The 26,361-nt window shown below is 39.7% G+C and overlaps 1 protein-coding gene across 1 annotated transcript in view; it reads left to right on the top strand.

Moving 5' to 3' along the window:
* Positions 1 to 408: 408 nt before the first annotated feature.
* Positions 409 to 26,361, top strand: part of RCAN2 (regulator of calcineurin 2) — a 70,602-nt gene continuing 44,649 nt past the window's right edge. Inside the window, exon 1 of the mRNA XM_062488413.1 lies at positions 409 to 633. Coding sequence (XP_062344397.1) covers positions 409 to 633 — 225 coding nt within the window. The remainder of the gene's footprint in view (positions 634 to 26,361) is intronic.

Here is a 26,361-nt window from a genome sequence, read left to right as displayed (position 1 = left end):
CTTCCTGATCTGGCTGCAGACTCAGAAGTACCAGCAGCCTTCCCAGTAACAAACATGGTTCTCTTAAACCCAAATGCAGCACAGTGTTTTCTCATAGGGCAAGGGGCCTTTAAGTAATATCTCTTCTGCTGGAGTTCAGAAGCTTGTACTGGTATATTTAGGCCTTTTCTGTGCTAATAAATGAAGTTAAAGCCAAGTCCCTGTTTGAACCTTGGTGAGACTGGTCTTAGTGCCCTGTGTCAGAGGCCAGTTGTTGCCTTGAAACAGTGTGAAATTTACTTTCTACAAACAGAGCCCCCTGACTTAAGAATCTCTGGGTTATGTTGTGGATGTGGAGTGTTTTAATATTTACTACTACTTTAATATGTAGAGTAACTGTGTGATATTATCTTCTCTGTGCTGCCAGGAATGAGGGGAGATTCTTACTTCTTTGGAATGCGGGGCCTCGGCCACTATGGCTGCATCCCGGAGGATGGAGGACAGTTCCTACTCTACTCTATCAATGGAGACAATGGCCTAAAGAGATGTTTTGCAGAGGAAGATTTTCATGAAATAATTGATTTCAACGATCTCCCAAATTCTCTCTTCGCCTGTAATGTTCACCAGTCTGTGTTTGAGGATGAGGACAGTAAGGTACGGTGTCCGTTTCCAGGTTTTCTCTGTAAGAAAAACCTATGCTTTATATCTATTTGTTGCAGTCAGTGAAACAGTTTCATCTGTCTTGTGCAAAGAACCTTGATCACAAATATGATTTATTTCTAAAGGTGACAACAATATTATGCTTTGATGTTTATTTCAAGAGCTTAGAAGCCTTTTTGTCAACTGAGGTCAACAAAAAAATGTTTTTCTTTTGTTGAGATTTCCAGAATACTGAAATGGAGGTTTGTGTCTTCATGGCAGCCTCGGCTGCATCAAACATGTGATGATGGCTGCTCCTGCTTGCTGATCACAGGTCACTGAGATGGGAGGCTGCCTTTCTGTATTTTCTTAGGTTGGCAAATCCTTAGGTTTAAGAGTCCAACCATTAGCCCAGCACTGCCAAGCCAGCCACTGAACTGTGTCCCCAAGTGCCACATGTACACATCTTTTAAACACCTCCAGGGCTGGTGACTCAACCCCTTCTCTGGGCAGCCTGTTTCAATGCTTGACAGCCCTTTTGGTGGATAATTTTTTTCTAATATCAGAGCTAAACCCTCCCCTGGTGTGCCTTGAGACCTTTTCCTTATGTCCAACTGATGGCTAATTTGGATAAGAGGCCACCACCTGCCTCACTCCAACCTCCTTTCTTGTACTTGTAGAGGAGAGAGATAAGGTCTGGCATGTTTTAACTTATCTGTAATAATGTGTTCTCACTGTCATTCACGTCAGATTTTCTAGATAAAAAGACGTGAGAAACTTCATGAAAATATTTTGAATTCTGCAATTAATCTAAAGCAATGTTGAGAACAACATGGTCTTGAGATAATAATAACAGAAAAAATCAACTTGTGCAGGAAAAATTCAGTTCCTGTTTCTTAGTCTGATATTCTTTCTGACTGAGAGTTCAGAAATATAAAACTGATAGCTTGGGGCTTTATTGTCTGATGAAATGAGTCTGAGCTAATTGTTATAGGCACATCTGAAGCTACTTGAGTGTCCTGTTCAGAATTTTCAATTCAGAAACAAGCTGGCAGTGGTGCAGTGGGTTTTGCCTGAAACTGTCTGAGGTATCCAGATAAAATTAGAAAATCACTGGGACCAGAGCTGGCCAGAACGGACAAAGACTTTTTAGTGGGGGGGATTACCAGATAAAAGAGGACTAAAACAAGACTTCTGAGGATACAGGCTTCCTGTTAAAGGTACTGAAAGCGATACCTGGTGAGGCTGCACAAGTGGAGTTATTTGTGTTTGGTTTTTTGGGCATTTTTGTCTTCCATAATAATGTCTTGTCTGTGTTTGAGTAATATAGATTACTGCTGTTATATGAGCATTAAAAAGGGCATTTATAGATTACAAATTCTACGTTCTAAATTTCACTTTTGAAAAACAGTGCCCTATTTTATTGAATTGTCCTTTTGCTAATAAGCATTTTGCATTACTTTCTGCCATTATCCAGAATTTTATCACCATCTGGTAATGAACTTGACTAAAGTTGAAGGGTTCTGAAAGTCCGATTTTAAAGGAAGAAAAGAGAAGCCCACCTGGAAGCAGAGAATCTCTCACTTCACCCTGCAGAGATTCTATCCCCAGTTGCTCCTGAGCTTTCCCTTTTGAGAGCTTTGTTCTGGTATTTAGCTGATGGCTTAGTTAGAAAATGGAATGGGTGATTATGTAAGTATGTGGGATAGCAATCCCCAGAGACTTGCAGGACTTAAGGATGTGTCTTAAGAATAGCAGCTGGGTTGTGGAGGTGGATGTTGTGCCACGTGCAGGTCTGTAAATGCCCTGCCCGTGCTGTGGGTTGAGCAGCTCTGTTTGCAGGTAAGTGGTTACTCCTGTAAGTCTCTATTTATCAAGATGGGATTGCCTTCAGATTTCTCATTAAATCCAAGAACCTGGGGAGTTGATTGTGGTTTTTATTATTCCTCTATAACGTGTACTTGTGTTCCCAGTTGATTAATACCCACAATCCTTTCTATTAGTAACTGTTGCTGCAACAACATGCAGCACACATGAATTAAAAATAAAATATTGTCGAGTTGCTAAGCTAAATTTTAAAATCTCACATGATCACTATTCATAAATGGTGTTAACAATCATATATTCAATTATATATTAATTCAAAGTATACGTAACAAAACATCTAAAAAGTATGTACTACAGTAATGGTTGTATCTCAAATTGTTTAATTTTGGTGTTCATTCTACATAAAGTAAAGCTTTTGCAATGTATTTTTGACTTTGCTCCTAAAAGTGCAGGTCAAAATTAAAAGTGAAGGTATGAGTGGAAGTTACAAGTTAGCTAGTAATGGAAGCCAGAGAAACACCTCATTGTAAATGGTTGGTTTGATGTGTGTGGAAAGTTCTGAGTGGCTTTAGCATGGAAGAGCATTAAAGAAGTTACCCTGTCAGTTCTAAAGTTACATTATCTGAAGTGTCTAAGGGGCTGAAATGTCAAGTTCAAACTTCTAACAGACTAATAGCTAAGCAATACACTCACTAAAGACAGCTTTTAATTTGAAGGTATTTAACTCCTTTGTATCAGATTCCAGATTCTAGTAAATTCCAGATTGTGCTGGAGTGTGGACTTGCAGCAGCTACTGGCAGCACGTACACCTGGGCTGGGGATAAGCTGATTTGGTTTGTTCTGAGTCCTGTGTCAGAAATATCCTTTCACCAGTGTTGTGTGTCTACAATCCCTCTTAGAAGGGATTCTGTCTCCTGTCAAAAGCAATGACAGCACCTGTAGGGAGCCTGAGTTCAGATGTTCTTTTTCTAAAGGTGAGGAATTGTGGCAGCTGAAGGCCATGTCCTTTGTAGGGAAAGACACAGGCTTGGGTTTTCTCCTGGTTGGCACCTGAGGCTCACCAGCCTGAGCCTGAAGAGTTGCAGACTTTGGAATCTGAAGATTAGTTTGGCCATCAAACTTCAAGGAAGCTGCTTGGAACTGACTGTCCTAAAACAAGGGGAATGTTGATTAAAGCTACCTACAGCTGATCTTGCTTCAGTAACAGAGCATCTGGTCAAAAAATATTTCTCTACCTTCCAGGCTGTGTTCTTGGAAAGAAATGTGTGCTTGGGTGAGGAGAATGCCCCAGATAACTGGGTCAGTAATACGTGCATTTAAGGATTTGTGCAGGATATTTTAGCAGCTTTCAGAAGGATAGAGCATGCTACAGCTGAGGGGGGGTGGTTTTGATTATCTCCACTCCCATCATGGACAGCCTGCACCTTCCTATGGAAAATTAAATTGTACCTTCTTTACAGTGTTTTTGATATACAGAGGTTTTTAGTTCGTAAAATCCAGCAAAGGTGAGGAGAAGATTATCCAACAGGATAATCTGTTGCAAAACTGGGATTGCATTTGGTTGTGCCCCTGTCACTGCCCTGTGTTCTGATCATTTGTTTTTGGCATAAAGCTGTTAATGGTAGGGGAAAATTAATTTGGTGTTTTGGAGTTCAAGAGCTGACTTGGTTGGCTTATGGAAGTCTTATTTTAAAGAAGCCAAAAATAAAATTATACCATAACCCTGGGTTTTGTTGCATTGATGGGACTATTTATGTGTGAGCAAGATATGGCAAAACTGAGACTTATTTTTGGCTGGTAGTGTGAGTGAATGGGAGGTGCTGCTCCTTTTAGCTTTCCTGATAAAGCAACTGTGTTGGTGAGCCAAAGGCCCTGATGCTGATAACTCCTAAGGATGCGTATTTGAGTGTTTCAGCAGTTAATTTCTACCCATAGCCCTTAAACTCTGGCTACTAACCCTTTTGTTGTGCTTTTGTTAAACATGTTTCACTGTTTTGTAAAACCAACCTTTCTGTTCTGTGAGTCAGACTTCCTTCAGGCTGGGACTGGTAAACACACTGTCAAAGTGAAGCATCTTTGTCTCTTAGGATGGTTTCTTTAGATGCTGTGTGCCTCAGGAGATGCTTACACAAAGCTGTCATTATTAGAATATGTTTTCATGAGGGAAGGATGTGTTTCCTCAAGCGTTTTAGAAGCTGCATGCTCCTTTTTTTAACATTCTTTTGGCTCAAATTGGAAGGAGCTCCGATTAAACTTGATGGTTTTATTTCAGGTAAATAATGATTCATCAGTTTCTGAGCATTTTAGTTATGGTGAAGCTGCCTAGACAGGGATAGCCAAAGTCCATCAAGTGTTTTTTCTTGCCAATGTAATCTAAACCAGTAAGAGATACTATTATTATTTCTGTGTGAAAAAATACTGATCAAATATTTCCAGTTGCGGAATTTGCAGCATGAGCAAGACGTAGACATACTGGATGGATGTCACAGAGATGAAGGGATGGGAAGCCTGTCTGCTCTGAAGGAAGGCCAAGGGAGCTGTGCCTGTTGAGCTGGAGGAGGCTCAGGTGGATCTGAGCAGTGTGTGTGAACCCCTGAAGACAAGGTGCAAACAGGTCTGATCCAGACTCTTTTCAGTGATACCAAGTGCTGGGAGCAGAGGCGAAGGACATTGAGTGAAACACAGGAGGTTCCCTCTGAACATCAGGAAACACTTTTTTACTGTGGCAGTGATACCACAGGGTGCCTGGGGAGGTGGTGCAGTCTCTCCAGGCAGATACGCCAAAGGTCCTGGGTAGCTGAGCTCGAGCTGGCCCTGCTTGAGTTGGGGGTAGGTTGGAAAAGATGACCTCCAGAGGTCCTTTCTAACCTCCTCCAATCTGTGATTCTGTGAACATCTGTTGAAGTGTATACTAATTCTGATGCAGAGAGCCAGTGTGGGAATGCAGGACTGGGGAATGAAGGTGATTAAAAATACATTTTCTGAACCTGAGCTTAATGGAGTTGGGGTGGAACAGGAAGGAGAAAAGTCAAACTAACAAGTCAATGGAAAAGATAATCCTATTTTAATGGAAGGACTTTACTATGAAAACAATTTCTATTTTCATGAGAGATTCTTTCACATTACAACTTTATTTACATATATTGGACGGTTGCTTGCTCTTACTGCAGAAGCGTTTGTTAGACTTCCTCTGACTTTTTTTTTAAGATGTATTATTGAACTTGGATCCTGAAAAATACAAGACTCCCTCAGGTGGGTGCTGAAATATTTGTCCAAGGGTGGTGCTTTAAGAACATCTTTGTAACCTTATTTGTAAAGGCTTTTTTCCCTTTGTACTTGCCTTTAGATTTCTCAACAAAGCCCATTTTCATGCTGCTATTTTTGTTTTTAAGGTTCAGTGAAAGACACTGGACTGCTTGCTGGTCTGCTGTGTTGTCTTTAACATGTTAATTCTAGAACTGAAGCTTTCTGCTGATGCTTTGGCTGAAGCAGATAATTGAAATGTATCTGTTCAGTGCTCCTTTTAAACAACATGGAACCAGTGTGTCTGCTGCCATGTGTGAAATGTTTCTTCAGTTCCCTTTTCCTACAGGCTAATTCAAGATGATGCTCTGGGAGGCTCTAGGCAGGCTTTGTGTCTGCGGGGGAAGGAAGATCTGCTCCTTTTGACTTGAGATTTAAGCATCTAGATTGTGAAGTCAGAATCTCTTTGTTCATATTACATCACTGAAGCCTCTAGGAGTTGAGTCATCATTATGTTTAGAGGGCGGCACACTTCTTTTTAGTCTAATATTAGTATTTAAGCCTGGACCCAGTGGAAGGTCACCCTAGCAAAGATGAAGTCAGGCTCCAAGGCTGGAAAGGAATGCAGGCTTCACTCTGCTTTCCTGGTACACTTGCTGTTGCTTTGTTTTACTTTCAGTTTTTCTACCTTTTAAGGTTGGTGGTGGTTGAAATGATAACATTACCAGAAGCTGCCACTTGAAGCAAACTGTTTCTCGTGCTGTGGAATCTACCTACTTTTCTTTTTTCTGCTTTATAAATGGGATCAGTGTTACTCCCTGGCATTCTGTTTAAATGGAAGTGTTTCTTTACTATACTCTGTGCATCTAATAAAAATACAGAGAGCTTGCAAAGAGAGGCTGCAGGAGCAGTGTCCTTCATGAATCACAGCTGCCCTCTGGGAATCCTGTTTTGCACTTTTCCCTTGGGTGCTGGTTTGCAGACAGCCGAACACTGCTTTTTTTGTATGATCATGGAAGCACTAAAAAGAAAGCTTTAGGAGGCTGGTCTTGCTTTAAAAAATATCCAATCTAAAGTCCTTATTCCATTGCATTTTTTTCCTGTAACTAATTTTGAATACTTTTTCCAATGAACCGTCTCTGGGCAATACAGTGTTTAGTCTGAAAACACCTGTGATCTTCCATGCTCTGCATCTGATATTCCATCTGACTGCTTGAGTGGTTAGCCTGACTTTTTCAGCCTCATTATACAATTTCTATCTACAGCTGGAAAAAGCTGTTGATATTTGGCCTTAAAACAAAGGGAGGGTAGGTTGACATTAGTTATTAAGGAGAAATCCTTTACTTGAGGGTGGTGAGGTTCTGGCACAGGTTGTCCAGGGAAGCTGTGAATGCCCCATGCCTGGAAGTGTTCAAGGCCATCTTGGTTGGAACTTGGAGCAACCTGGTCTAGTGGAAGGTGTCCCTGCCCAGTCCCAGGAATGGAACTTTTAGATCCCTTCCAAACTATTCTACAGTTCTGTATTTGTCATTCATAAACCTCCCTTTTACCCCATGGTGTAGCTGCTGCACCTTGTTACCCAGCCCTGTGTTGGCACATGGAATGGGATGTGGTGTCACGGCTTCCTCCCTGTAGCTGTTGTTCCCGTGCTTTGCTCACGTGTCAGGTGTGAGTTCTGTTGAGGAGCCCCCATAAGAAAATCAGTAACTTCATGAAGCTGGATGCACTATAGCATGTGAACTCTGTAAACATGGCTGGCAGTAAGATCCACAAAGCATGTCTGTCTGGAATTCCTTAGGTCTCAAGCCACAGTAACCATAAGGAGCTGAGGTTTTACTGGAGAAGGAGCAAGTAGGAAAGTTCACCTTCATTGACATTTGGGATCTGTTGAGTATTCATTCTGGTTCAGAGGCAGAAAATGAGTTAATTTTTGATTGGTGTGTTTTCAATATTCAGACTGTCAATGCATATTTATAAGGAGATGATTTAAGGCTGCTCTTGTAGCTCTTAACAAGACAACTTGCATTTATGTATGTATATAGGGTCTGATGGTAATTTCCTCTGAGATGATCTGCAGAATTTCCAAAGGAGCTGTAAGGAGTTGTCATTCTAGTTTAGGCATTCCTTCCATCTTCTCTTGGGCTATTCTGGAGATTATGCTGTTGGCATGCAGGAATTTCCCAGCTCTGAATATTCCTCAATTGCATCAATGCATCAATGTTCAGTCCTGCTCTGAAAATGTGGTTTGGTGTTTTTGTGGTGGTGCTGGTGTTTTCTTTTTAAAGAAAAAATCCTTCAATCAACCAAAAAGTTAATAGCAAGTATTTCTGGGTCTGAAAGGCTATTGTCACGTGGATGCTGTCTGATAATTGTTACAGTACTTGAGGTTATTTTCCCATCCATGCACAGTGTTCTTGGTAGCACAAATGCCCCTCTTTCAATGGAAGAACGTGCCTGGCAAAAGACCAACTGGGTTAAAAGTAGGCTTGTATTCCTTGCAGCTGAAATCTGAAGTAGTGCTTCAAAGCATTTAACTATACTAGTTGTTTTTAAATTACAAAAATAACCTGATTAATGTTCTTTCCAGAACACACAAGACAGAAGTTACTTGTCTGCTTTTTAAATTTGGAAACATACTTTTTTTCCTTAAGAACAACTATGGAAAAATTCTTCTAGTGTTGGCTTTCTGTGGCTGTGTTCTACTCTGCAGTCTAGAGGGAACGTGTTATCTCAAACCAGGGTGGGTGGGAAATCTTTCCTGAGAAAGGATCATTCAGGGTATTTCCATTTTTGTTTTTATTTTATAGGAATATAATTTTCTTACCAGTTCTACTAAAATACAGACTTTTGAATAATGAGATGTTTTAGCAAAGGTGTTAGTAAATCCATGCCAAGGTTTATGAGGGCCTTCTGTTATGACATGAGGAAAAGCTCGGGGAGCCATAGGGAATTGCAAGGCTTTGTGTGTAACTCAGTAAAAAAAATCATCCTCTGAATTACTCCTTTCTCCAACACAATGGCCACTGTAGGATAAACTGTGGGTAGGTCTGTTTTAGACATCCCCAAACACTGTACAAATTTAGGTTAAGATTCCACTTGGCAGTTGTCTGTCTCCTGTAATAGGTTGAACCAAATTCCCGGACTCAAATGCCTTTTGATCTTTGAGGAAGTTGCATCCAGCCTGGAACACTGAGACTGGTGTGGCTCTCTGAGCTCCCAGGGTTAGCTGGAACAGGGGTTCAGCCAGGGACTTCTGCTGACAGAGTTTTGGTGTTGGTAGAGTTTTCCTTTTGATTATTCTTCTTGAAAATACTGGAATTTGACTGCACGTACACAGAATATTGAGCCTTTCTTCTCCAGGATGATAGCAGGATATATTATCTTCTGGAATTATAAGATTTATTGTAACTGGTGATACTTGCTATTCTTGACCAGTGTTACTCCTGTTTGGGTTTTTCCCCCTTTTTTTCTTGTCTGGCGATCTAAGGCATGGCATGTTTTTATAAAGCAATAAAAGCCAAGATGATAAGATAGCAGGTCACACTTGGAATAAACCACAGCCGTGGAGCTTCCTTGGGTCTCATTGAAACTGATGCTGGCACATTGCATATTAAAGGAAGAAGTCAACCTTTCTGGGATCTGCTGACACAAGCAAGAGCTATAGCTCCCTAACAGAAAAGCTGCCCTTATGCAATATATAGAAAAGTCTTTGGTTTGTACCACTGAGTAGTTCTTATCAGCAAATATCTGCTAATAATCAAACACAGTTTTGCTCTTCTCCCTCCAGCAAACTGTCACTCTGAAGTCAACAAAAACCCTGTTTTTCTAGCTGATAGCAATCAAAAAGTGCAGTAAAGCCATTCTAATGTGGTTAGGGTAGCAGCTGTTCTTTATTTTAATAGCATCAGAAGTCCTAATCCAACCACAAGTTCTGATATCAGTTTCCTGGCCCAAGGAAAAGGCTGCTAAATGAAGGTCAGCCTTCATTAGCAGTGCATAAAGACTCTGCATTTGCAGAAGCAACCTTATAGTTTAATCACATTCAAAACAGTGAATTTACTATTCTAATTACCACTTATTTAAGGGAATTTCTCAAATATCTCATAGAAAATATATGTTAACACTGCAAGAGTTAAATGCAATTAATAAACTAATGGTTAATATAGATGGGTAAGAAAATACTGCTTGGAGAAGAATATTGTCTTAGAAAATGAGGGGTATGGGGAGGTGGTGTGAGAAAATACAGGGTGGAGAAGGGAGAGATGGCAGCTTCAAGATTGTGATATTAAGACAGTCTGCAGCAGATTTGAGCACAAAGGTGAGAGATCATAATTGAATCAAGTTGATCTGAATTATCAATTACTTCTGTTCATTTGAAAATGTCTTTTCTTCTGTGCTAGATGAATTCCTGATTATTTTCCAGCTGATGGAAGTTTTAGTGTTTGCTGCGGTAGTGCAAAGATTTCTCCATGGTTTTGTTCTCAGGTCCAGTCCCGGCGCAGCAAGATCTGCTGATACCATTCCACCAGTGAGGATTTTGTTTGAGTTCTCAGTTTCCTGTGTAGTGTGTACTTTTTAAAATTGTCTTGGTTTAATGTCATTACTTTTCGGTTATTTTCTCCTAATTCGATTGCATTTTCTGGACATTCTACCCTACTTAGGTTATATAACTTTTGTACTGGGCTTTGAAACTTGATGCAGAAGCAGAGGCATTGCAGATATGGCAGATGTAATGTGTTTGTCTCAGAGGGATAAGAGAAGCCTTCCATGTGATAGGGACTAATGAGCTGGAAGTTAAAATGACAGTAAAATGGGGAAAAAAAATTACAGTATTTCTGGCAAGAGAGTAATGAAAGCAACTCTTGCACTGCAGCAGAGTGGACTCAAGTCTGTGTGTGTTGGTTTTACTTGGCCTTGTGGTGAATTGAAAAAAGCATAAAGCATTGTAAGACTGCAGCATGCAGAATATAGAAATTTTCCATTTCATGTTATTGGAACCAGTACTGGGGAGAAATCTGATGGTTTCATCCCTGTATTTCCAGTGTGTAGCTGCCTTACAAGAAGGGAAGGACAAGCTGGGAGCTTCATAAGATGCTGAGGAAATACCAGCCCTGAATGGGGGGTAGATGTCTCCTGTTTCAAGGCCTTGATACCTGACTGGTGGGTACCATGGGCTGACTTACAAAAACCATGATAAAGTCAAGAAATACATGTTTCTTCCATTTTTATTCTTCACTACTCTTTTGGATCCTGATTATTTTTTCTATTTCTTCTTGAAAGGTTTTGGTTGTGGGGTTTTTTGGTGGGTTGTTTTTTTTTTGGGGTGTTTGGTTTTTCTTTTTTTTGTAAACAGCTGGATTTTGTGGTATCCCTGACTGAATGCATAGTCTGTTCACACAGGCTGAAATAGCAGTAGTCTTGAAGAGAAGGGAATGGATATTTCACATGGCTGAGGCTGTCTTGCATTGAACCACAGGGCCTTCTCAGTCAGCCTTCTGCCAATTTGGGGACTGGAGTTATTTTTACTTGATTTTCATTGAGTTCCTGGGACAGGGCCATGTATAGACCAAGAGCACTGCACAGCCCAGAGTCTGCCTCCTATGTGATACCAAACACTTTTAACATACATCAACAGGTTGGCACTGTTTGCTTTCTCCTTTTTGTCTTTGCAAAGCTTCTGTGTGGATTCTCTCAGGAATCTTTCCTTAAGAAGCAGAGACCCAATTTGGCTATGTAATATTAGATGCTTAAATGAGCAACTTCTGGACCCATTCAGTTCTTGTGTAGTGGTGATCCTGTTCCTCTGAATAAATGCGCAGCACTGCTTCAAACTGTCTGACTTGAGGGATTTGATCACAGACACTTCCAAATTCCTTCAAAGTCTTCTGCTGCCAATAGGAGCTGTGGAAATATATCAGAGAATGCTGTTACGTTTTGCTTCCTTCCTGTGTCCTTCTGGAATTCCCTTTATCTTTTGCATCTTTAACTACAAAACTTCCTTTCAAGTCTTTCATTATCTGGTGTCTATTCTACCTGCTGTGTGCTCTGTGATGCAGCTGCTCCTGTGATTGCTCCTCTTTGCCTCACAGTTAAGGAGGAGAATCATACATCACAAATGGTATAGAAGTCTTTGTTAGGAATATAATCTGTCTTCCTGTTTTTACATTCCAGTTTCAAATGATTTAAACAAAATGTTTACACATTTTAATAAGTATTTCCCAAAGAAATTGTTTTATTGTGTTAATCCATCACTTTTAAAGTTCTGAATGGAAGATTTTCTGGCTCCCTGCTGGTTTGTGACCTACATATAGCAGATGCAGTTTGTCCTGTGCATGTATTTAGATTTTGAGAATTTTTTTGGTGGAACTGTCATGTACTGAAGCACAGTTCTGATTATCCATTCAGAACCCTGCTGTATCACAGTCTTTCTGTTAATCTAAAATGTATGATGTGATTGACGCTGCGTGGCGACAACAAAAGCAACTGCTTAAAATAGCTGGTCCAAGCTATGTGTCTGTATTCCATGTGTTTACTTCAGGTCTAAGAATTAAATCCTTATCTGGTATTTGTCAGTCTTAAAACAGAAAGAGATGTATGTACACCTTATCAGTAGCTTGAGTGAAGATGAGATTTTTCCATGTCTTCCACTCCCAGCACAACCCTGTATTTTTCCAGCCTGTTCATTCTCTAACAGGAGGAAGAAGGAGTAAAAGTGTTGCACAGATCTGTACTTGATATGAGAATTAATTTTGTGTAAAAACCAACTACTTTCTAGTGGTATAACTGAAAGACAGAAGGGGTGGTGGAGTTTGAACGTGAACAGTAACAGGCACTGGATTTTCAGAAAATTCATTTTAAGATGGAAGTCATGTGAAGACAGTGACATTTTTAGAATTTTAGGTGGTTTATGTACTGAAAATATGCAGTATAGAGTTTTTGGGTAGTCCAATCTGCTTGAAATATTTGGTACGTGTCTTGCTTTTTCTTCTGCCTTAGCAGTTAATGCCCTCCCTACCTAATTTTGTTATTGAGGGACCTTCAGCTATCTTTTATCCACATTCTTGTAGCATAAGCACTGCTGTAAACCCCAAACCTAAAAAACATGAGTTGTATCAGTATTGTAATACCGATTTTAAAGAGAATTTTACATTCTTTGTAATGCTTTTTGGGTTTTGACCTGTTGCCACCTGTGGGGTTTTTTTTATTTTTTTTTTAATTTTTATTTTATGAGGTTGTATCTTAGGTGTGTGTTTGGCAAGGTGAAAGGGAGTATTTTTAACTGTCATTCTTTCACAGAAAATGATGTAAACTGGGATAAAAACACTGTTATTGTGGAGTTTGAGATTAAAATTATGAAAGTGCAAAGCACTGTTCCACTTCTTTCTGATGTCTCCTTGAACTGATGATCATGCAGCAGGTCACCTTGGTAGTGAAGGTAGTACACTCTTAGAGCACTTACATGGTATAAGGGAAAATCCTGGCTGTTACAGAAAGAAATCCCAGGGTTTTGTGAATAACCCAGCCCAATGTACGTGAGCTCAAGGCCATCAGGGTGTGTGTGCTCTGGTTCGTGGGTGCCATCTGCTGACTCCTCCCTGCACCCACAGCACTTGCTCTTGGAAGAGGGAATGATAAGACGTGTTAAGGAATGTTTTAAATACCCCACCACCAGAATATTAAATACAAAATGCACTTTTTAATCCTTTCTAGTTTTATGGAGTTAGAACAACAATGTTCACCATAAATTTGTTTCAGTTTAATTTCAGCCCAGCAAAATTGTTTCACAGAGGAATTATTGTTACTGTCAGGTTTCTTTTGCAGTGTTTTTGCTTATGGTGGACCTAGATCTTAATTTCTGCAGTGTATTGTGACTCAGCACCTGAACTCAGCTTTTAGCATTTTATCTTCAACATTTTTGAAGTCTCTCCTTATTCCATGTGTTTATTCCGTCTATGGTATCCTGTGTACAGCTAGGAAGTCAGACAGAAATAATTTCTGTGTTGTGCTTGCTTGGAAACCTGGTAAAAAATGTTCTGTTGTCCTTTGTGGCCATGCCAGCAGCACTATCAAGTAAAGTGATATAAATATACCTATTTACACTACACCTGACTTAGTAACAAAACTGAGAGAAGGGGCAAACTGGAGAAGAAGAATTAGCTATGCCCTAGAGTACTTAAGAGCCCACTTATTCAATAGGTTTTAAAGGCAATTTCTCTCTTCTCTTGCTTGTTATCATTTGCTTTAAAACCTAAAATAGATTTATTGCTTTGAGTCACTCAACTGAAGTTGGTGAGTATCTACAGAGAAGGAATTCAATCCTAATAAATATGACATATGTAATGCCATCGTCATGGGCTGCTGTAAATCAAATCTTGTTCTGTCAAGGGCTCCATTACTGTGATGTGAGATTCCTGCTGATTCGCAGTCATGGAGCAGCTTTCTTCTCCATGCTGTGGAGAGGAAGCATAACCAAATTATTATTGATCTATTTAGAACTTGGGACCTAAATTTTGTACAGGTTTAACTTTCTCTCCTCACCAGGACTCCGTTCCAATTCTACCTGCTGTACCTGGATGTTGTTGGGATAAATGGAATCACAGAGCCATTAAGGTTGGGAAAGATCTCTGTGATCATGGAGCCCAACCATGAGCCCAACACTGCCACAGGCACCACTAATCCATGTCCCCAAATGCCACATCCACCTTCCTTTTGGACTCTTCCAGAGAGGGTGATTTCACTGATTGCCTGGGCAGCCTGTTCCAATGCCTGACAACCCTTCCACTGAAGAAATGTTTCCTAATATCTAATCCAAACCTTTTCTGGAGCAACTTGAGGCCATTTTCACTCATCCTGTTGCTTCTTATCCTGGATAAGAGACCACCTGAATACAGACTCCTGTCAGGCACTTGTACAGAGCAAATGTATCCCAGGAATGATTTAAGGCGCTTAAGCCTGGCTGTTACAGAGACCCCCTCATAATTTTTTTTTCTTTTTGGTGAAGTAAAGGAGGAGAACTACTGTTGCATTAAGATGATTAAAATCTGATCCATGTTTATGCATATTTATTGTCTTATTTGGCACAGACCTACTGAAGTATATAGGATTATTTGAAAGCAAGGTAATGCATAAGATGGATAAAGTTTCATCCTGCTTTAGATGAATGAGATCACTAAAAATATGTAGTAGTGAATTACTTAAATACATTTACTGAGATTTTTTGAGCAAAATGAGAAGATTGAGTACTTGTGCTTTTCAAAGCACAGCCTTGCTAAGGAGGCTGTTTTTGGTAAAAGCAACTTCATAAAAAGCTCTACTTTTAACTTTGAATCTTCTAATTTAAGAATTTATTACTTGTGCCTTCTCCACTTGACTGCTATGGGGTGGAGAGAAGTCTTTGATATTCTTGTCTTTATGGGGGAGGTGGAGTGTCCTCGAGATATGCACAGAAATACTTAGCAGAGCTAATTGGTGCCTAATGTCTAATGTGAAAAGGTAGTTAATGAATGGACTGAAGAGAATGCTTAGTGAAGTATGTGAATACATTAATAGTTTTAAATTGTATTGGTTGGAAAGACAGGCTCTGCTAAGGAAGGCAGGAGCCTCTTTTTGAAATGGGGAATGTAAACTGCCTCCCTCCAAATTATTATGATTTTGAAATTAAGGGGCTCTCAGGCAAAGATATAGGAATAGGAATAACAGATTTTTATTAGGAAAATTAAAATAGAAGTACAGTATTACAAAGAACAAATACAAAACACTGACAGGGTCAGAATACAGCCTGACACCCCATCAGTCAGGGTGTTGCTGGCAGTCCCATTAAATGGTGGCTGCAGTCCTCCTGGAGTGACAAATGCAGTTCAGTTGAAGCAGTGGTCCTGTAGAAGGGTGCAGTTTTCCCCTGAAGGTTTAGAGATGATGTGGAAAGGTCCAGTTTTCCTCTGGAATCCAGTGGAAAAAAGGCTGCTTTGGTGTTCTAAATCTCTGATTTTTATCTTGGTAGGAAATGCTTGGCTTTTCCCCCTGGCTGGAGCATCTCACAATGAGATGATGTAACTTTGTCAGTCATGCAGTGGGACTTAATGGCCCATTAACAGAAGATATCTCCCTGGAGAATGGGTGGGTTGTGGAAAAGGAAGATGACTGCCCCACCTGGTTTTTAACAGATGACCCATTAACAGAGAATATCTCCCACAGAGATAAGGATCATTGCCCCACCTGGTTTGAATAGATGGTGATGGAATACATGCTTTGGGTCACATCCTGTATTGCAACGTAAGACATAAATGCATAAAACATAAGGAAAAAAGTATAATTTTCAAGTCTTGTGAATAGAAGGACTGATCTCTTTGATGTGTTATTGATTATTTTAAGTGTTAGGATGGTGATGCTTGTTAGTACAGTGCCTGATAATACAATGTCCTAGACCCTAGAGGAATAAACACAACCAAAATGAATAATGTAACACTAGAGATGCCAGGAACAGTTTTTTAGGTGGATATGACTCATGTCCCTCTAATAACTTAAGTAATCTCATGTCATTTATGCAACTTGGACTTTTCAATGAATCCTAAGACAGAACATTTAATTATTGACTTCCTGCTCTAAGGTAATAACTAAAAATGTTTTTGCTGTATGTAGAAAAAAATTAGCATAATATGTTTGCTGAATATATGACTAAGTGAACTGAGTGTGATGATTACTTTTTTCTGTACTTTGAGTATGTCAGAGTAGATAATAAACCTTCTTACCAGTTGAATTTTTTTTGCTGTTTATTTTTCTGTGTTGCATGTACATATGCATATAGTGTGTGTGCAACCTTCAGGAAAAGAATTCTGATATGGAAGCTCACTGTGATTTTCTTGGACTAGTAGAACTGCCGAGTAATTTTAAGTACAGCGGTAGAAGTCTGCTTGCCAGATTTCAAACAAATAAGTTACTGGAGCAGTTTAGGCAAGACTCAGACTGGGCACAAAACATTTTTTAAGTAGAGACACAACTCATCACTGATTTACTGTTAGCAAGAATTACCATTTTATTTGCAGAACAGTTTTCTCTAACTGGAATTCAACCTTGTATACATCTTACTTCTGTTCACAATGGTGGAAGAACCTGTAGGCCAGCTAGGTAGAGGGTGGCTTTGTATGCTCAGAAGCCATTGTGATGAGTTATATTGTAATTGAAAGTTCGGATAAATGTAGTGAGGTATTTAAGATGTGCTTATAGTGATGTTTAAGTGGCAGTCAAGGAAAAGTCAGCAGAGATTTGTCATACAAAAGAGAGACTCTTTTCTAAGCTCTTGACAATACAGAGTGCATTGTATTATTTGACTTTGAATTTAACATCTCTCTCTACTTCATTTATGAGTCTACAAGTAAGAAGACCTCCCTGCTTTTCCTCATGCACGTTATAATTAAAAACCTGTAATGAGAAGGTCTGAAACCAACACAGTCCTTTTTGAGTCTGAGAATGGTAACAAGTGCCCATTTGCCTGAGTAGAATGGGAAGTGTTTTATTTGGTGCATCCCTGTGTCAGGCTAATGTATGCTTTGTCCTCACGGGGAGTGTTCATTCCCCAAATTGTTATTGCTGTCCTGAGCAATTAAATTTTTGCATTGTATCATCATGGGATCACAGAGACATGGGTTGGAGGAGATCTCTGGAGGCCATCTGGTCTGGCCTTTGCCTCCAAATCTAGGACTGTTGCCAACACTAGTTGAGGTCAACTCTGACTTTCTGACTTTTTCATCAGCTCTTGAAAACCTCCGTGTAACTGCACAGCGACTCTGGGCAGACAACATCTGTATTACCCTTCAAGTGAATTTTATTATTTTTAAAAACAGAAGTCTTTGCCCCTTCTTTGCTGTTTTGCTATCATTTGCACTTTCAGCACATTTGCAATTTGCCTTGTTGCCCAGAGTGCTTAGGAAGATACTGAGAAGTCTGTGCCCTGATACTGACCCTTGTGATATTCACCTGTTATTTTTTGTCAAATGGATGTTGAGCAGTTGATAATTAGTGCTCCTGCCTGTCAGTTCAGCAAGTTCTCAACTCATTTTAGCAGTCTGATCATGCAGTCCATACTTCCTGAACCACAAACGAAATTGTTGGGTCAGGATTTAGATAAGTCAGGCTTAGTCAGAGCTCTTTAAAGTGCTTAAGAAACAGGTGGTATTTGCATAGTATTTGAATGCTTAGTGTATTATTTCTTGTGTCTGTGGTTTGGTTTTGTTTGGGTTTGGTGTGGTTTTTTTGGGTTTTTTTTTTTTTTAATGTCTGAGAATGATTTATAGAGCTCAGTTTGCTGTCAATGAGCTACTGGACCCTGAAAACTGAGCTGCTGAACAGCCAAAGAGATACTGTTTCTTCCTTGGAAGCAGCTGAGCCCTGAGAGAAGGCTTCCAGAGCAGGAAATAACAGCGAAGGAGAAAGGTGAAGAGGAAGAAACCTGCAGTGCAAGAGTTTTGGTAAGACAGAGGCACAAGCTGTAGAGAGACTGGAAAGGGACTTCCCAGGGAATCAGAGAACACGTTGAGTTTCCTGCTGTGCAGGAAGCCACTTTATTGCTGGATGGAAAGCCCCCCACAGGGTAGCCCTTCTGTCTCTGAGGATGCAGCAGCCAGGGGTAAATCTGCTTCCAGCTGTGTTTCATTTTTATTTTCTCACAGTGAGACTTCTGTATTTTAACATGTTCAGATTCCAGTCTTCATTCATAGGTAACTGCATCGTGTGCTACGCCAGCAGGAGCAGAGCCAGCATTTATTTTATTCACTGGTGAAACAACATCTGGGATAGCATGTCCTGTTTTGGGCTTCTGTACCAAAAAAAAAAAAAAAATGCAGACAAGCTGGAGAGGGGCTCTGAAGGGGAGCATATAATGAGGAGAGCCTGTGTGTGGGGCTAGGTTTGTTTAGCCTGAAGGAGAAGAATAAGACTCTGGAGGAACCTAATTGTCCTCTGCCACCGAGTGCATGTAGAGGAGAGACAGACAGGCTTTTCTTGCACGTGCACTATGAAAGAAGAGAAGACAGCAAATAAACCAAATCAGAATTTCCCACCTCAAAATTTACAAGGAAAAAACAGTTTTCACAGTGGGTAAGCACTGAATCAAGCTGCTAAAGGAGGCTGTGGAACCTCCATCCTTGAAGATTTTCTTGGAAATTCACTGACTGGGGCCCTGAGCAATCTGATTTGACGTTGAAGCTCTCTGCCTTGAATAGGAGGTTGTACCAGATGACCTCCAGAGGTCTCTCCCAAGTTAGATTATTCTGCTGGCCTATAAGATGTATGTTTACATGGTAGCTTATTGGAGCCACCCCGGAAAGTAATGTGAGTTTAGGAACATCTTGTTTTCTTGTTCTTTGACTTTTGAAGGTCATTCAGCAGTCTCAGTCATTTCTTTGTGCTCTGTTTCTCTTAGGGCTTTGTAAAGCATTTAATCATTCCATGTGAAGACTGACATCTGCTGAAGAAAATGGATTCGCTGAGTCTGGTGTCAGCTTTTTTTTTTTTTTTTTTTTGGTCTGATTGGCACTTGTAGAGTTACCTTGTGTATAACCTGCCATAGATGGAGTGTGGGTGGTTGCAGGTCTCTTAAAATCCTACTATTATTTGGACGTATTCCTGGCCCTTCTGTGCATTGTTGTTACTACAAATCAGAAGTTTTCATACTTCTGTTCCTTCCTGCATGATTGGAAAGAAGTGGAAATTAGGTCAGCATTCTGACACCAACCTTATCTTTCTTGAATTGATTAAATTTAATCTTTTTCCGCATAGTGGCCAAATACCCTATGCTGAAGTTCTTACTTTCTGACAACCTCTGTAAAAGAAGCTGTCTCTGGACTGAGATCTTGCCAGAGTGGGTCTGTTGTATTTGTGTGTGGATGTGCTATTTGAGATTGCTTTTTAACCTAGTTTGTGTTCTGTGGACTGAGCTTGCCTGGAATGCCTCTCCCACTTCAATTTTGTTCCAAGAAATCCAGTTTGTACACTCAGCCTGAGCACTGGTGTGAAACAAAGTGTGATAGGTGAGGGTTGTCAGGAGGTTTGCTTCAAAAGCACAATCCTGGTCTGAACTAAAATAATATAGTTGCACCTATAAAATACTGTTGTGTATGTGAAATGTATGGTAGTTGAGATTGTTCTTACTTGCTGGTGGAAACTTTTATTCCTGGGGCTCATATCTAGTGTGAGCCTAAGTCATGTAAATTCTCTCAAACATTTTAAAAGAAAAATACATTTTGATAATGAGTGGATACCACATTACTGTGGATTGTATTCTAATCTTTACACATCTGTGTTGTGAAGCTACTGAACAGCTATCTACAAATGTGTTGTGCTAAGGTGTGCTTAGCTGAATTTCAGATGTGGAGAGAGAATAAAAAGAGAGAATAGAAAGGCAAATAATGGGAGGGGGAAAAACGTTAAATGTACAGTTTGGTTCATTAAATTATAGTGTGAAATGTTAAATATATAGAAAGTCTGATGAACCTGATGATGATCTGTGGTGAAATAATGACCTCAGTGGATGATGGCAGAGCAGTAGATACTCTTTATCCTGACCTTAGGTCTCTTGGCACTGTCCCCTGTACCATCTCCATGCATAGACTACTGAAGTAGGTACTAGGTGAGTAGGCAGTGAGGAGGAATGAAAAGTGGCTCAGCTGCTGAGATGAAAGGGTTTTGAGATCAGCAGCACAAAGTCCAGCTGGAGGTCAGACATTGGTGTTGCACCCCAGGAGTTGCTGCTATGGCCAGTGCTGTGTGTAAGCATCTGCTGTAGAAGAGTGAAGAAGCTGAATTCAGACTCTTCTCAGTGATGTTCATGAAAAGAAATACACTGGACACGAACTGAAAAAAAGGAAAAATTAATTTAAACATTAAAAAAAGTTTGCAATGAAACCTTTTTATGGTAAGATGGTCAAGTATTAGCTTGCCTAGACAGACTGTGGACTCATCTTTGGAAATACTGAAATCCTGACCAGGCATGACCTTGAGAAACCTGCTCTGGTTTGACCCTGCACAGAGCAGGGCGTTGGACTAAATGATCTCCAGACTTGCCCTTCAGCTGCAGCTATTCCCTGATTCTTACTCATCTTCCTTCCCTCTTAAAACAGTCACAACTTCATGCAACACATTGCTATAAAGCTCTGTGTAAAGCAGAATTTCCTTGGTACATTCAGGAGCATCAATGTGCTGGTATCAGACTACTCCTGGTTTTCTGTTTTCCCTCTCATTGCAGATCATTTAACTTAAAATGAACAATTGCTCATACTGATTTAGCACTCATTAGAATTATTTTATCATAGTCTTTATTACACAAATTTGGGCACTCTTTTTGACAGGCACTTGTTGAAGGTTTTACCCAAATTAAAATCAAATTCTGTGGAAGTAAAATAGCTTCTAGTATGTTCTTAATTTAGGTTACAACAAGCTCTTGTTAGATCTGGATTTGAGACTGCATTCCCAGTTTACTGATAGACATAACCCACTGCTGTTTGTGCTTCATTGGCTCTTTTGGTAGGAATCTTCTTGAAGTTATCTTGGATCAATCCTTTTTTTTTTCCCTCCTGAATTGAGTTATCAGCACAAAAGCCGGAGTTGATTCAACTTTCCAGTTCTTACCTGGCTGCTTAAATCCAGTTGGCCTGGTTTAATGTTCACTTATGTGTGCTTTGCTGGCAATGTAAAAACTTGAATGACTTCAACCAAACACTTGTTCCTTTTCTGATGCCTTTTTTGTTCTTTAATGCTGAGTATGTCACAAATACCTTTGCCCTGGTTCCAGTTGGCAGGCCCAGACAATCAATCTAAATTTATCTCTGCTCAGCAAACTTTTAAGAACTGTCCTTCGCCTGGTTCTGTGGCTGCAGGAATGTGTTGACCAGCGTAGCCTCTGAGCTGAGCTGACCACGAACTTGGGCATCATGACTCCCACACTTTCTCCCAGGCTGTTTCATTATTCAGCATCGCTGTTAAGCATCTCTCCTGTGAATCATTGAGCCTCTGATTCTAATGTATTGGAAGATGTAAAATGGTGTGAGATAGGAATGTGCTTAGGATTCTTTTTTCCCCTCTCCAACGCAGTCACTCTTACGTATTGATGCTGCTGTTTTACATTTCTGTTTCAAATTTATCACCTTCTTTGCTCTGCAGTTATTCCCTCCCACACTTAAAAATCCTTCAAATCACTGCTGTCTTTTTCTTTCCCACAGCAGTGCCAATCATCCCATCCTGTTAACATTCACAGACATCTTGGAGCTTGTTCTTCAATGACAGGAGCTATTCACTTCATATGCCACCTTCATCTTTTCTCTCTCTCTCTTTAAATTGTGCTGAGGTGTTGTGAAGTGACATAGCCACTTGTCTTTCTTTGCCTGGAAGTATTATGCTGCTGAAACCTGGGAATACAGTGGCTTTTTCCAAAAACTAATTATGTTACCTTACCTGGGTTGTTTGCCCTGGTCAGCTTTTGGTCCCAGTCTGGATCTTTCATGCTTTGAAGACTTTGAACCATCGGTGGATTTGAGTTGCCTGCTGCTTGAGTTGTTGTGGGTCATGCGTGGGTTGTCATGAATATGGCAGATAAAATTGCTGCTAATAATACAATTCAATAGGAGATATTCACAGCCTTCCCACGGATTGGTACTTCCGCTGCTGGCACTGAAGGGAGTGTTCTCCTCTTCTGCACTTTGTTCTGCACCAATCCTGCCTTCTCTGCATCAGAATTCTTCTGTTTGAAATTATTTGTTATATGTGATCCCCCATTCATTTATCTGAAATAAACCATACTAGACAAAAATCTATTAAAGGTTCTCTTCAAAAGGAGTCCATGTTTAAACTTTTGCTGCTTTACTTTAGCATTCATATGTATGGATTGCAATGATCTCTTTCAAAACACCTTCCAAACATCTGATGAATTTGTGCAGGCTTGTGCTTGCCTATCACATTTCTGCCTGTTTTTAAGAAAGCTGTATTTATGTTTGTCCAGTCATGGGGTTTTAGGACTTGGTGATACAACCCCAGATTGATGAAATTTAAGGTTCTCCTAACCCCCGATTTTGATTTGAGGTGAAAGTTTCAGATGGTTTTTATTAGAATTTGTAAACAATGCACTAAATCAAAGAAAGCACTCAAATAATGAGATCTCAAAAGTAATTTAAGAGTCAAGGTTAAATGGTTAGAAGACTTTTTTTCTGCAACAACAGGATGTAGAGGGAACACAGGAGTCTCTTTTTCTAGTTCAGCCACTTTGAGTGGCTTTCTAGATTGCAGCAGATTCTGTACATTGATAAATGGAAGTCTGAGATAGTGGAAAGAAAGAAGCTTGGGTTTGCTTCTTTGTTATCTTCCATTTTGAAGACTGAAATCTCTGTCTGGGATCTGTTTGTTCTTTCCTTTGAATTTAAAACTGCATGGACTTCAGATCGCTTTTATTTATGTAAGTTCTGCAGTGTTCTGTTACTTAACAAATTCATGTTGTAAATACCAGTGACTCTGGCTTCCCATTCACCAAAGGAAGTAATACTTCAATTCTAGACAAAGCAAATTCTGTACAACTGAATTCTCCATCATTATTACATATAAAGAATTACAGATGGAAAATTATTGCATATTAAAAAAAATGTATGATTTATTGGAGCATGCAGCTATCCTGCAGATTATACAATCGCTGTTTGAAAATAATGACTTTTAAACAATAGAAGAAATACCTCTGGGTTCTTTCCTGCCTTTTAAAATGTTGCTTTGAAAAAATATTCCTTTCATCACCTTTTCCTCTGGAAGTACTGCTAAAATAGTTCTTAACCTGCAGTTCTGCCTACATTTTAGGGGCAGAGGAACTGCTGTTGGTTTTGAGCATTAAGCTTGCATAAATGTTTTACTTCAGAAATTTGTCTAGTGGTATATAATCCAGCAAAAATAATTATTTTTATCTTGATAAATGGAAAAAAATTAATTAGCAAATTGAAATACAGCAGTTGTAACTGAGGAATGGCTCAAAGGCATTAGAGGAAAAGTCAAAGATGTGGGCCATTAAAATTTAAATAATTTTTTTCTAGACTTTAATTGTTTAAAAAATCCTAGCAGTGCCTTGAAGATTCTCCGTGGCATGATTTTGTACTTGGTAACTACTCTGTCTTCCAGAAAAGCTTTTGTAATCTATGTACTTTCAAAATGTCCCATCCCTGGAAATAGCCAAGGTCAGATTCGACAGATTGCTCATTGCAGGGGGATTGGACTAGATGACCTTTAAAGGTCCCTCCTATGATCCTGTGATATTTAGTAGCTTTTGAACATTTATTTTACAGCTTTGTATCGAACTCGATGTGTAAGTGGATGTTAATATAGAAACATGTCTGTCAGTCATCCACCTTTTCTTTGTACCTTCACAGAAACAAGGCAGCAAGGCGGGACTGTCTTTAGGGATGCCAGAATATGTGTCTTTATCAGTGAATGTGGTTTCAGCCCTTGTGGGGTTGTGTTGCTGCCTGGGTGGGCTCAGTTTAAGCCCCTGTGGCTGCACAGTGCCCCTGGTCCTTCCCAAGGGCTGTGCTCCCTTGGCAGACTGATGGGAATCTTCTGGTGCTTAGCAAGGGGCTTTTTATGTGCCAGTTTTATATATTATGTCCATCACTACAGTGAATGTGATGCCTTGAAGGCATCAGTGGGCTTCTGTCAGTACAGTCTAACATACAGCAGGCTCCCCTGAGACAATCTGCAACTTGATATGGGAATTGTTTTATTGGGAAATTGGTTCTTTTTAAAATCTGATCACTGTATATGGCCTGGTTGTGTCCCTTCAGAAATTTGGCTACATTGTTGGTGTATGTAAAATATTTTGTAAACGGCAACCAGGCATTGCTATCACATTTAAAGATTTACAAGGACATCAACAGAACAGGAACTAGTAACTCTTTCAGTTGCTCTGTCCAAAAGATAAGACACTATTATTTGTTCAAGTTGTAAATCAGTTATCTTCTAGAAATGTTTCTTGGTCTGTGACTATCTTCAGTTGCCTCCATGTGTCACAGAAACACAAACATGGTTGAGAGACACACTGAGATTCATTCCTAGTCCAAATTGCTGTATGAGCTGCAGGGCTTATCCTTGCCATGAGAAGGGGTTGATGTCACTGGGTATCATACAGTGTTAGAACTCTCTCTAGCACTCCTTTAAGTGCTAATTTAAAGAGTTGTGACCTTCCTCTGTTACATGTTTTGGAGCATGAGTTTGTTGTTCAAGTCAATGAAACCAGGAACATGGAATGAAACAAAGCAGTTCCAAGTGATCCTTTAAGAGGGCAGGTGGTGCAGCCAAGGTGCCTCTTGCTATGTGTTGTAATATCTGAGCCTAAATTTATCTCTGTGGCCTAAGGAAATTGTTACATAGTTGGTAGCATCTCAAGTGAAGCAAAGTAGGATTTTGCTTTGTCCGTCTCAAGTTGAAGGATGAGTATGAAGTTCTGACTGTAAAATCTGTTTATGACTAAAATGTATAGGTAGTACTTCAAAAATTCTTAATAAATTGCAAATTAATACTTACATTATTTTTGTCTTTTCAACAATGAGGACACAATCAGCTTTCTAAGTTCTCCTTACAGCAAGGAAAAAGAAAGTGTTGAAACAAATTCATATTTTATGGTAAACATTAGTATGGAACACCTCACATCAAAGGGCACAAGGTGGAGAGGACTGGAGTTTTTTAGTCAGACACTTTTTCCCCCTTAACTGAGATACTGTGCACTCTGTAAAAAATGAGGCTATTGGATTAACTCTTAATGGTTGAAATTTTTGAGTGCTTCAGTGCCGGCACTCTCCATTCGTAGCTTATTTGCACTATTCTAATGTAAGTGACTAAAGAGAAAATTAAGTACTCTATGGCTATGTGATAAGCTTTTAATTGGGGTTATATCCATAGCTTCTGTGAATTGATTCATGTAACCAGAATAGAATAGTACCATGAAACTGTATTAACAGATTGCAAAAACAATTAGCAAATTAAAGTTAAATCACCAATAAATCAGATAATTTGATGGTCTTACTTGTGAAGAAATGCAAACATAACCAAATATGCATGGATTGGTGTTGAGGTGAAGGCAGCTGTGCTAAGGCTGTGAGCAGAACTCAAGAGTGGACTTAACTGGAGCACAAGTGATCATGATTAGTAATGCAGAATTGAGTAGCTGATAAAGTCATTGTGTGCTAACAGATAATTTTAACTACTAGTTTTGTTAAAGTCTCCCCTCATTTGGATGTTTAAATTATCCTGGACAAAGTGCTAGATGGACTGGGCCACAGAGAACAACTCACATCAGATTATCAGGTCTGGACATGCACAAGTCAAAGGCAGTTGCTGTGGGACTCAAGTTATGACTTCATAAAAGTTTTAATTTACAATTTCTGAGTCCCAGTGATTATATGTTTTTCTGACCTTTGCAATTGGAATGTTTTAATACAGTTTTTGCAAAATAAAAAAAAATAAAAATAAACAGGTCTATTAGGCTCTAGAAAGTATCTTTGATTGTTAAGTGTGGCTGGGAGTGGAGGCAACTAAAAGATCTTAAACATGGCCAGCAATAGCAGCACAGATGTGGACTGTTGCGTGCTACTGGGTCATAAAACCGAGCTTAGATTATTCCTGGCAGACCTAGTTACCTGGATTAACTGCAGGTGTGGT

The sequence above is a fragment of the Cinclus cinclus genome, chromosome 3 (genome assembly GCF_963662255.1).
Source record: "Cinclus cinclus chromosome 3, bCinCin1.1, whole genome shotgun sequence".
NCBI lineage: Eukaryota > Metazoa > Chordata > Aves > Passeriformes > Cinclidae > Cinclus > Cinclus cinclus.
The sequence above is the reverse complement of the archived record's forward strand: the minus strand, read 5'-3'. Positions and strand labels throughout refer to the sequence as shown.